The sequence below is a fragment of the Geotrypetes seraphini genome, chromosome 4 (assembly GCF_902459505.1).
Source record: "Geotrypetes seraphini chromosome 4, aGeoSer1.1, whole genome shotgun sequence".
Taxonomy (NCBI): Eukaryota; Metazoa; Chordata; class Amphibia; order Gymnophiona; family Dermophiidae; genus Geotrypetes; species Geotrypetes seraphini.
The window spans coordinates 101,140,738-101,156,808 of record NC_047087.1 but is presented as its reverse complement, the minus strand read 5'-3'; the positions used below and the strand labels follow the sequence as shown (position 1 = coordinate 101,156,808).

The 16,071-nt window shown below is 42.0% G+C and overlaps 1 protein-coding gene across 4 annotated transcripts in view; it reads left to right on the top strand.

Annotated features, from left to right (window-relative positions):
* GDAP2 (ganglioside induced differentiation associated protein 2) overlaps positions 1-16,071 on the top strand; it is a 69,615-nt gene that overhangs the window by 14,831 nt on the left and 38,713 nt on the right. For all 4 annotated transcript variants that reach the window (XR_004539303.1, XM_033943035.1, XM_033943034.1 and 1 more), the window contains exons 4-8: positions 3,606-3,759; positions 4,243-4,331; positions 8,110-8,186; positions 12,674-12,833; positions 13,425-13,572. Coding sequence is in view for 3 of the 4 variants with exons in the window: in XM_033943035.1 (XP_033798926.1) it covers positions 3,606-3,759; positions 4,243-4,331; positions 8,110-8,186; positions 12,674-12,833; positions 13,425-13,572 (628 nt within the window). In the remaining variant the exon portion in view is untranslated. The remainder of the gene's footprint in view (positions 1-3,605; positions 3,760-4,242; positions 4,332-8,109; positions 8,187-12,673; positions 12,834-13,424; positions 13,573-16,071) is intronic.

Sequence of the window (16,071 nt, the reverse complement as noted above, 5' to 3'; positions counted from 1 at the left end):
TATCCGAAGCAGAAAAAGCCATTTAGCAAGAAAAAGCAGCAAGGTAAGACGGAACTCCGGTACCGAGTGCAGTCACGCCGCCGCCATCTTGTCCTATCGCAATGTTTATTAAGCATGTTACAATGTGTACAGGATAATTTGTGCAGTGGAACAATACTTTGCTGTCATCAATACATTAATTTTGACCTTGTTTCCAGGTGAGGTTTTTTGTGTTTTGTTTTGTTTTTGGGGGGTGGGGTAGAATTGACCAGTCTCAGTAACTGACCTATCCTTGCCCAACAAGTTTTATTTCCTAATCTTCCCTTCTTTCTGTCAGCTGCTTAAGACTTCTTGTAATTGCTTGAGCAAGATTTGGATGTATTTACTGATGTAATGCATAGTGCAAGTGTTAAGACATACAGGAGCATGTTGTGATAATGTAGTTGGTGCTTACAGTATTTGCTGTACCAACAAAAAATGAAGGGGAAACAAAATGAGAAATGGAGTACTGTACTTGTTTTTTTACAGCACTGAATCTCTTTGGATTAATTGGTTATTTAGATAGTGTTTATATACAACAAAATGAGACAAAGTAGCAGTTTATCAGCTATCCCATTTGTATCTATACATATCAGAAATAGATGTTTTGAATATTTGTTCTTGTTAGCAAGGTGCTAAGCATTTGGTTTATAAAACAAATGCTAATGCCTTTTGGAAGTTAATTTGGCCCCAAATTAATTCATTGTTAGATAATCATGTTGCCCTTTCATATGATACTATATTATTTGGTACTTCAATAAGATTTAAAAGCCCAATTTCAGCTAATAATAATAAACTTTTATTAATATTAACAGGGGTTGCCATTCAGCAGATTACAGGGAATTGGAAAGATTATACTAAACTAAATTATACTTTTTGGTGGAATTCAGTGTGCCATATTTATAAAATGGAAAGGGTATATCTGCTTTGCAACAAGGTAATTATAATAAGTTTAAAAAGATTTGGGGGCCATTGACGATTTATTCTAGTGATCAGACATCTTAAACACCAGAATATTGGATAAGATAAGGGGGGGGGGGTGGAATTATGACGGATAATATATTGATAGTTATTATTTATTGGTATATGGGTGGGAGGGGTGGGTTTCTTATATAATTATTTATTTGGAATAATACAAATAAAAATGTCAAGTGATGAATTAAGGTATTTCTGAATGAATGTTGTACACTTGTAATTTTTGAAAATGAATAAAGATTTAAAAAAAAAACCAAAAAAAAAAAAAACCCCAAATGCTAATCCTTGTGTGATTTGGACGGGAAAGCAACAACAGGAAGTTGTGTGTGTGCTAGCTAAGTTTCAGTTCTTGAAACCCTTATCTATCATGTACAGATTCTGATATGTCCTACTACAGCATGTGATCCCTGCTTTCTCTGACCTGGGAGATATGAGCACCAAGACTCTCTACATAAGTCTCATGTGACACTACAGTGACTTTCACTTATTCCTGTCTGTTGTGGGTCTAGTTTAGCCCCCTTTTATTTGTCTAGTTTTAAGCTTTATTAAAAAATTTGATTGTGAAAATCACCAGAATGGCTGTGCGAAGCCTTGATCTAGGTTGTCATTTTTATTTACATTCTTGTATTATATTTTAATTTAAAGAACCTCAGGTATTACAGTAAAAGGAAACCAGTAGTTAGAGCAGCTGCCACAGCACCCTTCAGAAGGCCTTAAGCGCCTGGGCCAGTCAGAGCCTTAGGCCTTTCCCCGGCATATCCCAGGATGCACCGGGAAGGGGCAGGCCTGCCAGCCCGAGCAGGTAGACGTCCATCTGGCTGGACTTGGTCGATAAGGTAGGGAGGGGCTGGGGGGCCATTGGGGGGGTTGGGCAATGGTGGGAGGGAGTGGGCTTCCCTCCTGCTACAGGGGGGGTGATAGTAGTGTCAGGGGATTGTGCGGCAGAAGGGAGAAGGCATCTCTCCCACTGCCAGGGGTGGATGTCAGGAAGTTGTGTGACAGCGGAGGAAGGGAGTGGGCATCCCTCCTGCTGCCAGGTGTGGGTGTGCAGATGTTCTAGCGTGGTGGGAAAGAGTGGGCATCTTTCCTGCCGATCTTTGATTTGGTTTTGGTTTTTTTGTGGGTCTTTCCGTATCAAGTGCCCGACCTCACCATCACGGATTTTGATGAAACTTTGTTTGCTGAATCTTATATGACCCAAACAAACTCTGGTACAAAGTTTAAGATCTGCCAGTGGAATACTTGTGGAGATATAGCTCTTTGTTTGATACCATACCACGTACATGTACAGTATCCCTGCACAATTTTGGTAACTTTGAGTCAAAATATTTCCTTGGCTTTTGAAGAAGCTAATCAAATGAAACTTGGCAATCTTATACAACTTTTTATGATCTATTCAATGGAACTAAGGCAGATTTTCATTTTTTGAAACTGACATGTGAAAAGCCTCAGTGGTCTGAAAAAATGGACCAGGCTAAAAAAATTTCAAAGTTTAACCTTCTGTGGCTTCTGTAATAATGAAGCTGTCCCCATAAAATTTTTGTCTTCTTGTTTTGTGATATGACTTTGTTCTACAAATATATGATTTCAATCTTGTTCCTTTATAATTTCAAATTAAAGTTTGTTTTTATGAAAAATATAAAAAATTGGGTATTTTTCAAAAACTTTTACAAAAAAGAGTATTCTGGAAACATTTTCAATCTAACTCTTAGAAAGAGCATGTTTCAGACCCTTTGAAAAAGTTGTTTGTTTTTCAACTCAATCAAAACAGTGCCTGAAAATAAGGGTCACAGGTCATTGAAGTTTCTATAGTAGTGGCATACATTAACATCAAAATATGATCAGCTCTTTAAGTTTTAAACTATTTTGCATTTTTAATGAGGAAAATATTTGATTGCGTTGGTCCATGGTGTATTCGGTGCATGTGCTGATTGCTACTACCAGCAACTCATCTCAAGTAAATTTAGCAGCCTATGTGAACATCTGCGAACCTCATTTGCATGCAGGGAATGACTTTTGAGAATGACTCGCCTTTTTGAACTCGTTACAATAGCGACTTCGGTAGCATCCCATCGGATTTTACCATTAAGTTTTGAGAATCTTCGGATTAATTGATTATGCAGAATGTTTTTATATACAACAAAATGAGGCAAAGTAGCCTAGTTATTATTACAGTACAATATTGGTCATTAAAAATCTTCACTTTCCCAAACTTTCATATCTGTGTAGCTAAATCATTCTGTATAAAATTATGCAGAGAGATCAGACACATTACAACCTAACAATAATGAGAAATAATGCACAGCATCTGTATAAAAACCCCATCACCATTTAAGAATAAGCATCTGAGTTGATCCTAAAAATCATCAGCATGTCATAACTGAATAAAACAATCCAGAATACAAGTTACACCACTGGATTAAAGTCTGTTTTGACAATCTCATTGGTGATGGTTTGCCAGTTTGTGATTTAAGAAATCTTATTGATTTATAAAGAAGTTCAACAAGGCAAAATTCTTAACCTCTACATTCAGGTGAGAGTTTAAATAAACAAGTTTAAACATACAATGCTGGCTCGCTGGCTCATGGAAGTTTATTTATTTGTTTATAAAGGTTGCAGGACAGGTGAAGCAAAGCTGACAAAAGGATTTAACTTGGCAGCACGTTTCATCATTCATACGGTGGGACCCAAATACAAGCCCAAGTACCGCACTGCAGCGGAGAGCTCCTTATACAGTTGCTATCGAAATGTCTTACAATTGGCAAAGTAAGATTTTATTTATTTTTTTTTAGTCCACGCTAAAACTTGCATGCTGTATAACTTTTAAAAAGCTTGGAGACTTATGATGGGTTTTACTAAACAGCATTAGAGGTTTTTAGCACGGGCCGGTGAGGTAAATGCTTCGACGCTCATATGAATTCTATGAGTGTCGGAGCATTTACCTTGCTGGCTTAAAAGCTCTAGTGCTGTTTAGTAAAAGGAACCCTTAAGTTCGGTGAAAATACTTCATGGTCGTTTTTTTCTTGTCTTATTTTGCTTTTGAACCTTTTAGTATGTTAAATGCTGGTTGGTGAACTTCATACTTGAAGTAAACTCCTCTATCTTGTCTGTTGCTGCTTGAGACTTTGCAGTGCTGCTCCATAACCGCTCACCCTCTTCTCATTTATAACATAAATGTACTTCACTTGCAAGATATTAATTTGTAATATTTTATATCTTTAATCCCTGATTTTATTTTTTTAACCTTAGGGAATATGCTATGTCGTCTGTGGGTTTCTGTGTCATTGCATCTGCCAAGAGATGCTACCCATTAGAAGATGCAACCCATATAGCTCTCAGTAAGTAAATTATATTTCAGATTCCTAGGATTAGTTCTAGACTGCAGAGACAAGGATGGTATTCTTGATTTAAAAGTGTTTGAGGCTGTTGTTTTTAACATTTTCTGGATTTTTATATGATTTATACAGTAGAATCTCAACCATCCGGCATCCATGGGGATTGGTGGATACCGGATAACTGTTTTCTGATTAATTGAGATTGTGTTAGAAATCTTGTTTAACATAGTCTCAATTCCCCCCTCCGCCTCAAAGCACCAGCATGGCAGCATTCCTCAGCCACAAAGCCCTCCTTCCGCAGGAGGAAAAGAAGATAGACTTGTCACCTGCCTGCCCGGAGCAAGAGTGAAGGATGTGGCCAACAGGATCACCAGGATCATAGACAACATAGAAGGAGAGGACACTGCTGTGCTTATCCACGTGGGAACCAACGATGTGAGTGGACGTAAATATGACAGGGAAGAACTGAAGGACCAGTTCCGCTCGCTCGGAAGAAAGTTGAAAGTCAGGGAGGTGAAGGTGGCCTTCTCCGAGATCCCCCCGGTACTGAGAGCGGATGAGAAGAGGCAAGAAGAACTGCGAGAAATGGGCAGAGAAATGGCAGATGAAGTTTAATGTGGAAAAGTGCAAAGTGATGCATTTAGGCAGTAAGAACAATGAATACGAGTATAGAATGTCAGGTGCAACTCTGGGTAAGAGCAAACAAGAAAAGGACCTGGGTGTACTGATATATAGGACCCTGAAGCCATCAGCACAATGCCCGCCAGCGGCAAAGAAAGCAAATAGAATGTTAGACATGATAAAGGAAGGAATCACGAGTAAATCGGAGAAAGTTTTAATGCCGCTTTATAGGGCAATGGTCAGACCACACTTGGAAAACTGTGTCCAACATTGGTCTCTCAACCTAAAGAAGGATATAAAACTGCTGGAGAGGGTGCAGAGACGAGCAATGAGGCTAATAAATGGTATGGAGAACTTGGAATATGATGAATGACTTAAGAAACTGGGACTGTTCTCCTTTGAGAAGAGACTGCGAGGGGATATGATTGAGACTTTCAAAATGCTGAAAGGCATCGACAAAATAGAGCAGGGAAAATAATTATTTACAATATCCAATGTGACACGGACAAGAGGACATGGACTGAAGCTAAGGGGGGGGGACAAGTCCAGGACAAATGTCAGGAAGTTCTGCTTCATGCAGCGAGTGGTGGACACCTGGAATGCTCTCCCAGAGGAGGTTATTGCGGAATCCACCGTTCTAGTATTCAAAAGCAAATTAGATGCACATCTCCTTACAAGAGGCATAGAGGGATATGGGTGACTAAAACTACATCAGGTGTACACCTGACTGGGCCTCCGCGTGTGCAGATCACAGGACTCGATGGACCGTAGGTCTGATCCAGAGATGGCAGTTCTTATGTTTTATGCTCTCCCTTTCAAGTCCAAAGTGGCAGAAGCAGGCAGTGGTTCTGAGCCGTGAATACCTGCTCTCTCTCTTCCTTACTCGAAGTGCAGTAGTCAACAGGAAGCAGCCTCAAAACAAGCTGTTCATGGCCAGCCCTGGCAGGGCCTTTCCTCTGATGTGTCAGAAGTGACGCATCAGAGGAAAGGCCCTGTCGGGGTTGGCCGTGAACAGCCTGTTTTGAGGCTGTCTCCTGCTGATGGGTAAAGAAGAGAGAGTGAGGGAGTTTGCAACTCGGGACCGCCGCCTGCTTCTGCCACTAAGAAGCTTGAGGGAATGAGAGAGGAGGGCTTTTGCAGCTTAGGACCACTGCTGCGCTGGTGCTTCAGGGTGGGAGGAGGGGTTGTAGCAGCTTGGAGGCTTGAGGGAGGGAGGATTTGTGGCTCAGGACGCTGCAGTGCTGGTACTTTGGGCCAGGAGGGAGGTGAGGTTCGTGGCTCAGGACTGCTGCCCCTTAAGCTCTTCGGAGCTTAAGGGAGGGGGGGTTGCGACTCAGGACCACTGGTACTTCGGGGACATTTTAATTTTTCACTGGTGACTTTTTTGCAGTTTGGGTGAGAGTTCCGGTTAACTGAGACTCTACTGTATTGTGATTTTACATGATTTATATATTATACCTCGTAATAGAAATTGTGATTTATAAATACAGCATTAATTGCAGAATGAAAAATTGATTCTTAAGATAATCACAAGGACTTCATTGGATCTGGTGGATTCTGGGTAGGATACTACTGGCAGACTTATTCCTTATTTGGTTCTATATCTATGTATGTGTAAATCACCTTCAGGTCAGATTTTTAAGGCATGTAATCAAATACTCTCAAGTAGGTTTTGGAACTTTTCACATCTTTCAATTAGCAGTTAAAGGGAAATTCTGTTACGTCTCTTCCGGATTCAGTACGGTAGGTGTTCAGTCCCTTCCTGCAAACCAGGAGTTACAGAAATCCAAACACTTTTCTGAGCATGTGCTCCTCCTACCTTAGAGAATGAGTTAGATCCCCCTACAATTTCAGTTTCTTCAAGCAATCCATGCAGAAGTTTTCTGCTCTGCCCTGCATCTTTTTCTTTTGCTTAAAAGTTGTTGGGGGTTTTTTGGTGGCTTGAGTCCTGTGAGACCCGTTTGCGGTGGTCCCTCTGTTGGAAAACAGAGTCCTGCAGAGCTAGACTTCTGCTTTGCAGAGAAACTTTGATGGACCTGTGAAGCTAGCCTGCTCTGTGCCACTCTTCTTGAACTCCGGGCCCATTCAACTGGGAGTTTGCTTGTCCTCTGACTTTGTCAAGGGTTTAAGCGCAGGCTGTATGTGTCCTAAGTAAAAGTCCCTCAGGGTTTCAGGGCGCACTCTGCATTTCCCTGTCGCGTGAAGTGGTTTCATGGTGGTGGAGGTTACAGTCTGAGTCTGTTTGATCTTTTGGAGTAGTTTCTGAGGCATAAAATCCTTTTCCTCCATTCAACTGCAGTGTAAAAGAGCCAACAGGCAAGCACTGCACAAACACTAAGTAGACCTCCTTCCTATGGGAGCTTCGGGGGTGGTCTATGGAATGTATCAGAATGGAAGATTAGGTTTTCACTTTCGATGTTCTTCTTTCTGTTAGTCCCTGCAGGATTCAGTATGGCCCATCCTCTCTGTGTAAGTTTAGTTGTTCTAAATCGCCTGCTTTCTTTGGCCTCAGTTATTCTCCTTACAGGCTTCAGGATCTTCCAGCCAGTAGACGGATTCTATGGGGAGTTCACCGTGAGTTTGCATAAAACCAATGGCTGCTTCATGTGAGTGCTCATTACATACAGCAGGTTAGTTTTGCGTTGTTCCTCAGTGTTTTTCTGTGTTGCCTTTTGCCTGTTTATTATTTGTTTTCGTGTTTTACAGAGCAGCCCAGAACAGAAATTGTTTGTTAGGGAGGTTTCCCTGTGCCCCTTATATGTCATGGATTTGTTCCATTATGTTACTTGGCTTTGGGACTGAACTGTAGGAGGCTCTAACTCTCTCTCTAAGGTAGGAGGAGCACATGCTCAGAAAAGTGTTTGGACTTCTGCAACTCTCGGATTGTGGAAAGGGATTGAATACCTAGCATACTGAATCCTCAAGAAACTAACAGAAAGATGATTATTAAAGGTGAAAAACCAATCTTCCATTACATTCAGGTACAGTTAGCACTTGGTGGGCTTACAATCTGAGTTGGTAGTTGAGGTGATTAAGTGACTTACCCAAGGTCACAAGGAGTGTTGGTGCAATTTGAACCACAATTTGCCTTTTTTTCAGCCCAGTGCTGTACTCATTAGGTTATTCTATGTTTCTGACCTCGCTATCCTCTTCTGTATAGGAACAGTTCGAAGATTTTTGGAGATCCATGGAGAAACCATTGACACTGTGGTTTTTGCTGTCACAGATCAAGAAGAGGTACTTTTAACATTCTGCTGCCCAAGTTTTCTAAGTTATGTTTTCTTTAAGTGAATTACGTGATATAGAAACTTTGAATTTGAATACCACATATACTCGAATATAAATCAACCTGAATATAAACAGAGGTAGTATTTTTCCCCCAAAAAGGAGGAAAAAAGGTTGATTCGAATATAAATTGGGGGGATGGGGTTTAAATTCAAGTGTCCTGCCTTACACCCAGCCCACCTTTCCTTCTTCCTTCCCTTCCTACCCAGCCCCTGATGTCCACTACAGGCTGCCTGAAGCCCTGGTGGTCCAGCTGTGAGTAGGAACAGGAACGATCCTCCCAACATCCTGTTCCGGCTGACTCTAAACCACCTTGCATCCCTTCCACCTCCCTGACCCTTGCACACCTTACCTTTAAAGTTCTAGTGGTCCAGTTTTGAAGCGGGACAGGAGTGATCTTCCTATCTTCCTGCTCTGTGAGAGCCAAGATCAAAAATACCTGCTGTGAGTCCAAGTTGCAGTTTCGCAGCAAGTATTTTTTATCACAGCTCTCATGGGGCAGGATCATAGGAAGATCGCCCTTGCCCCGATTCACCGCTAGACCACCAGAGCTTCAAAGGTAAGGGGTTAGGAAGGTGGGAGGAGGCAAGGTGGTTTTTTGTCACCAAGGACAGAACATGGGAAGGATCATTCCTGTCCCAGCTCACCTCTGGACCACCAGGGCTTCAGGGAAGCCTGTAACAGGTCCAGGTGGGGGTGGATGGCAGGCGCAGACTCGAGGACCTGAATATAAACTGATACCCCCATTTTTTGGACCAAGAATCTCAGTTTATATTAGAGTATATATGGTAAAAGAAGCCTGGAGAGTATATAGGGTTATCCCAGGACAAGCAGGCAGCATATTTTCACGGATGGGTGATGTCACCGACGGAGCCCTGGTACGGACCACTTTAAAAGTGCATCGCTACTTTAAGTCTTTAGAAAGTTCACATTAGCCCGAACCATGCATGCGCGAGTGCCTTCCCACTCGACGTGGTTGTGCGGTACCTCGGTTTCTTAGTTTCCGCAGAGCTAAGAAGACACGTCTTTTCAACGATCGTTGAAATTTTTTTTCCGCTGCCTTCCCGTTCTCGCAGTTCTCTGACTTTTTAGTCAGTTTTTGTTTCTTTCAGTATTGTTTATTGTTTGTTTGTTTTTAAATTAAGTAAAAAATTTTACTTTTTCCCTTTCGCGGGTTCGGCCCGACGGGGCCTACTTTTCCACCTTAGCAACAGATTTTGATTTTGCCGAGGCCGTGTTGCCATCAATGTCTCGTCCACAAACGAGTTTTAAAAAGTGTGGACGTTGTGCTCACCCCATTTCAATATCTGATCCACATCGCTGGTGTCTCCAGTGTCTGGGGTCTGAGCACCGTCCAAAGACTTGTTCTCGCTGCTTGTCGTTCAGAAGCGGACACTTAAGAATCGTGCTTCATCCAGCAGAGATTTCTTTTTGGCGTCGGCATGGAAGGAGACTCGACATCAGTCTCGGCATCGGTGGCACCGTCTAAATCGGCACCGCAACTCTAGACATCGGAAGAGCCCTCTTCAATATCGCATGAAGTGGGTAACCAGTTAAGAAGCTTTCCCCCACTCCTTCGGGTCCTCAGGCCACGGAAGCAGTGAGTCAAGTCCTGCTGACCTCGAGGCACCCCAAAAAACACTCCACTCCTGGTGAATTCCTTGACATTGGCCTCCTCATAGCAGGAGCATAGAGCGGCATCGAAGTACTGGCTAAAAAGCCAGCGGTACCGGTGCTCACTCTTCAGCAGCAAATTAGGGAATTGCTGCAACAGGAATTAAAAGAGCAATTTCAGCTGCTTATGCTGACTCCCATGTCGACATTGACTCCTCCAGTGCCGGTCAGGTCTGAGCCATCGACACCAGTTACACCTGTTCAAGAGCCTCCAGTGCGGCGTCGATTCTGGTGCGGGAACTGACTTCTCGATACTGATCATCTTCTGCACAAACGTCACCTGAGATGGTGTCAGTGCGGTCTGGAAAGACACTGCAAAAGTCAAAGCCTTCAGTACCATCTGCTCGACACTGACCCTGAACTACTAGAGATTCGGATCTCTGGGGGGATTCTGAGCAGGAACTTCTCTCTGAGGATGAGGATTCCTCGGAGGATAATTCTACTCGTCACTCTTCTCAAGAGGCTCCTCTACCATCTGAAAAGTCAACTTTTGCCATGTTTCTCAGGGAGATGTCTGAGACTTTATCCATCCCCTTAGAGGCTGATTCTTAAAAATCAAAACAATTCCTGGATGCCTTGGACTATGATCAGCGACCCAAGGAACTCCTCAAGTTTCTCCTTAATATCCTGAGGGAAACTTTCTATAAAAACTTGGAAACACCTCTGACCATTCGCAAATTAGACTCTCTTTATAGAGTGGTTCCTATCCTGGGTTTTGACAAACCACAGCTTCTATATGAGTCTCTCCTAGTGGAGTCAACATTAAAGAAATCTTCGGGATCAAGTGTTTATGCCTCTGTACCTCCTGGCAGAGAGGGCAAAGCTATGGACTGGTTTGGCAAACGCCACTATAAAAATGCAATGTTATCCAACTGGTCTGGTAACTATAATTTTCATTTTTCATTTTATATGGAACATCTTTCGAAACAAGTTGCTACGTTTCAAAAATATCTCCCAGAATGTAAACTTCCTGCTTTTCAGCACTTCATCACCGACTTGCTTCAGCTCCGCAAGTACATTGTGAGATCCACTTATGACACTTTCGAGCTCACTTCACGTGCGACAACAATGTGGCGCCTAGCTTGGCTTCGGGTGTCAGAGCTAGATGTGAATCACCTTGTCTGGGGTCAAGCTTTTTGGTGCCTCAATGGACATGGCTCCCCAGAAGTTGTCTGCTCATGAGACTAGATGGGACACTCTAGTCAACCCAAGAAGAAGCCTCCACCTTTTCGTCTTTTTAGGCCACAATCGTCATATCAGTGACGGTTTGCTGCAAAGCCTATGGCCCAGCCTCGGTCTCAGCCTAGGCGACAGAGACAACAGCAACAACCACGTCAGCAACCTCAAATTTCTAAGCTTTATTAAAGACAAAAAAGAAAAGTGAAAAAACCACACTTATTTAAAGTGCGCATACATACTGACAAAGATCAGGAAATCGTTTAAATTCAACTTTTAACTCAGTTTCTTGCACATGGTTTTGAAAGTCTGGTCAATATTTGCTGAAATAGCTTGTGGATAAGTGTACTGTTTGCCTGATGAAGTGGTCATAGGTGCATTAAGGCCTGCAATAATATGCTGTTCAGGGATCCAGCATATGTCTCTGCGGGGAGACCAGTGAAATGACCATGCAGGACCTTGTGGATGCAAAAAATTAACCAGGATGTCGCATTCTTCCATTGAAATTTCACATACATGACCAATCCACCAAGAATTGTCATATATGCAAGCTAAGTATTCTCCAGGTTGATGACCTGTAGAAATGGAAGCACCTTCGCAAAAGATTTCAAACTTTGCACAGAAACTTGCCCCAAGGTGTTGTACCAAACTGCAAAATTTCAGACTCCTAAGTAGTTTCCTTCTGCCGCAGTGCTTAAGCAAAGTTGACGTTTTAGGTCACACGAGGCACGAGAGTGGATTGATGCTTTTGTTCAACCACCCCTAACTCCTGACCAAATTGAGATAGATGCCAAAAATTTTGCAGTTTCATTTGAGACCCTAGACAACACCCCTATAAAATTTGGTTGGATTTCAAGGGGGTCGAGCGTAGGCGGTTTTCAGTATTGATCCACTTGACATGGAATGACCCAGAAGGGAGATGTTTTTTTATTTTGATGATTTCAGGGCGGCAGAGAGCAGGACAGTTGGCAAGGAAGTGAGCAGCTGTCCCTCAGCAGTGCTTCTTTTTAGATCGGCAAGCCCAGTCAGTGTTCCTTCTTCTGTTTATTGAATCGCTGCCTACTTATGCATGCATTTCCCCTCATTTGCATGTGCGGATAGGATCGGGCAGAAGGTTAGTGAATCGAGTCGGGGTCAGAAAAGGTTTGCAAACTGGTCGGCACACAATCGGTGAGCTTAGTGAATCTAACCCTTAGACTAGACCTTAAGTTAGAAAAGCTGAAAGTTAAAACAGTAGTAAAGTAACCCAGACCACTTGTTATCATTTCTCGCATTTCTTTCCCAAAACATTTTTGACTATGTAAACTTCTAGATATTTTATTTTATATATGGTATATAAGTAAAACAAATATAAATGTAAAATATACCTTTACTACCATTTATGGCTTACCTTCCAATATAAAAAAGTACACTATCACCCTTTTTCACTCATGTTTTGTATACACATTTTGTATGAATATGCAAATGAATGAGCTAAAATAGTTTACTGCAGTAGGAGTCAACTTTTTAAATACATTTTTAATACACTTTTACTGTAACATGTTTTATTACATAGGCCTCTGTGAGTTTCTCGTCTTATTTCTTTATAGGCGACATACAAAAAGTTGTTGCCTCTGTATTTCCCAAGGACACTGAAAGAAGAAAGTAGGTCCTTTGCATGTCTTCCTGCAGATATTGGAAATGCTGAAGGGGAGCCAGTTGTACCAGAGCGGCAAATCCGAATCAGTGAAAAACCAGGTCTACCTGATGGTAAGTCATATTAATCTGAGTTTTTGTGTTGCTTAGTTGACCAGGCTCTGGAGCTTTTCCCTTTAATTACTACATCAAGAGAAAGTATTGGTTAATTCTTTTGATGTAGTAATTAAAGGGACAAGCTCCAGAGGCTGCTCAGTTAAGCAACACCAATTTATAGCTGTTGCAGCTGTCAAATGTGCAACTCTTCATTATTCATTGTACCATCTACACATGTTAAATGTATTTTATAATCTTGAAATCGTTATTTTTGTGTAATTTCTGATTTATTTTGCTTGATGTTGCTATGAAACACTTTATATAGGAAAACTCCCAGAGAAGGTTCACTGTAGCTAGATCAACAGTGCTTTTAAAATAAGATCTAATTGCAACTCAGCTTTCCAGTGCAATAGGAATGAACTTTAAGGTACTCTGTCCATTCTCACGAGCATACTGTAGAAAGATGTCAATCACGCCTTTTGAAACCTTCTCCTTCTCTCAGGAATCTGCTGCCCCCTTCAGTTTCTCTTTGTGTAGGCGAGCATGAAAAGTGTTTTCTGTCATAAACTCTTGCTACCCCAAAAATATTTTTGTACCCTTCTATTTTAGATGGGTCTGATGATGAGTTGGAAATGGATTTGTCTTCCATTGGCTCTCATGCTTTTGCTCGCATGGAAGAAGATGTGGACAAACGAAGGCGTCTGATTCTTCAGGGTCAGATGTCAGAGGTAGCTCTGCAGAAGCAACACCAGAGAAAGTGAGTTATCTCCATGTGTGTTAATAGTTATGTTTTATAATTTTCTTGCCTGCAGTTTCAAAACTTGAGTAGGCTTGAGCTTTCCTTTGATGGGTTTTTTTTCTATTGCCAATTTATTTATTTGGTTTTATATCCATCCATCCTCCCAGAAGAGCTCAGAATGGGTTACAGGTTTACATGCATAATAAAGCATATTTATACAAAGTGATGTTAAACATAATATGGCAAAACATTGTCTGACAAAAATTATAATATTTAACAAAGCATGGTAAAACAATATGTGAGCTATAGCATGGTGAGCATGGTATTACAGGCATGGCAAAAATAGTAAGGGAAGCACAGCATAATTAAACATGACATGGTAGACATGGAATGTCAAACATTGTGTGGCAGACATAGCATGAGAAATCATAGCATAGTAGACATAATATAGTAAACACGACATATAGAATGCTATGACAAAAATGGTGACAGTATGACAAAGTGTGGCAAAACATTGTATGAAAAAACATGGCATGGTCAGACATAGTTTAGTGGGACCATACATATCAGTGGGAACATGGTATGGTAGAACATTATATGATGGGCAAAACTATGTGCATGACAGAACGAATCACATTAGCATTTGAGACTTGAAACAGTGGTGGTTCAGTGCTCTTTCTCCTAAGGTCTGGGGAATTTAGGTCGGCACGCACTCGTAGAGAGAGGGTCAAGGGAAGAGGTGAAATTTTATTGCCTGCTTGAAGTTCAGTAAACCTTCTAATGATCTTATGTGGGTAGTTTGTTCCAGAGGCACAGTAGGTAGTGTGAGTAAGATCTTTTCCAGGTGTTCTCAAGGTGGAGGGTGCGTCTTGAGGGCGTGTGTTATCCGTTTTATTCTTGCGAGCAAAACAGTTAATTCAGGGTGTAGGGCAGAAATATGGAGGCCATATAGGCTGGTACCATGTTGTGAAAGAGTTTGTAGGCCATTATTAGGCCTTGAAATATACATTGTTTGTTGATCGGCAGCCAATGGGCAGTGCACACTGCTGGGTTGATTGGGTCTCATATGTGAAGATTCTTTAGGAGCCAGATGGCAATACTTTGTACTCATAGTCAGTGGAGGTTTTTTGTAGTGAGCCAATTTAGGAGTGCGTTGCAATAGTCCATATGGGAGAGGACGAAGGCGTAGAGTAGTTAAGAGAAGTCTGATTTTCCATATTTGCTAGAGGTAGTAGAACGAGACGGATGCTACTTGGGAGAGAGTAGTGAAAGGTTGCTGTCAAAGATCACCCCCTAGGCTGCGTATTCTGTTGTTGGCTGTCAGGGTGGCAGATTCCCAAGAGATTGACGGGTGGGTGCGTTCGGGATCACTTCTTCATATCCAGAGGAGCTCTGTTTTTGCCACATTTAATTGCATCTTGTTTTGGATCACCAGCTTTTTATGTCTGAGAGGTAGTTGTGTAGTTTGGAGATTTGAGTGTCTTGGTTTGAGTCTAGCATTAGGTACAGTTTATATGTCATCGGCAAACGAGTAGATCTTTATTTGGTATTTTAAGGTGATGTCTATCACCGTCTAATAAAGAGGTTGAAAAGCAGAGGGGACAGGAGAGCACACTCTGGTATTCCATATTTTATTGGTTTAGATTTGATAGAATAGATCTTAGTGGTACCATAATAATTGAGTGCAGGACAAAAACACTCCGACAATTGCGCGCAAGACGTATACGCGCTGCCGGTTCTGCTGCTTTAAAGCCTTACCGTTAGTGCTGTGAGGGGGGGCATGGAGGGAACCCCTAGTACATGTACAAATCCTCGCACTCCCCCCCCCCCACCCCACGGCAAGTACATTGAAAACTTCTGTTTTCCTTTCAGTTTTTGGTGGTCGGCAGTTTTTCAGTGTAGTGGGGGGTATTCCCCCCACACATAAACACCCAAACAGAAGCGCGAGGACTTGTTCATGTAGTGTTAGCGCTGTGAGGGTCTGTGGCAGTACAGGTTTAAAGTGGCGGGACTGGCAGCGTGCATACATCTTGCGTGCAATTATCGCCATGGGATTGTCGCCGCGCTTTTGATGGGTCACCGATCTTAGTAGGACATTTTGGGTCCTATTGCTTATGAATGATGAGAACCACTGTAGTACTTGATCATTGATTCCAATATATGCGAGTCTGGTGAGGAGGCAGGGGTGATCGATGGTACTGAAGTTGACACAGATGTCTAGAAGGTCCAGTAGCCCATCGTTTCCTTTGTCTAGTATGTTCCAGCAGTCATCGATTAATGTCCACTAGGACTGTTTCTGTGCTATGGAATTTTCTGAAGCCAGATTGGTAAGGGGAGAGGGCATTCTGTTGTCAATGAAGGCCCGGATTTGCAATAATATGGTCTTCTCAAGGATCTTTACAAAGGTATCGCTCAAAAAGAAGTTAGAAGGTTACAAATAATACAAAATACTACAATAAAAATAATTACAGGATAAAGGAAATTTGATCATGTAACGCCCCTTCTGAACAATGCACA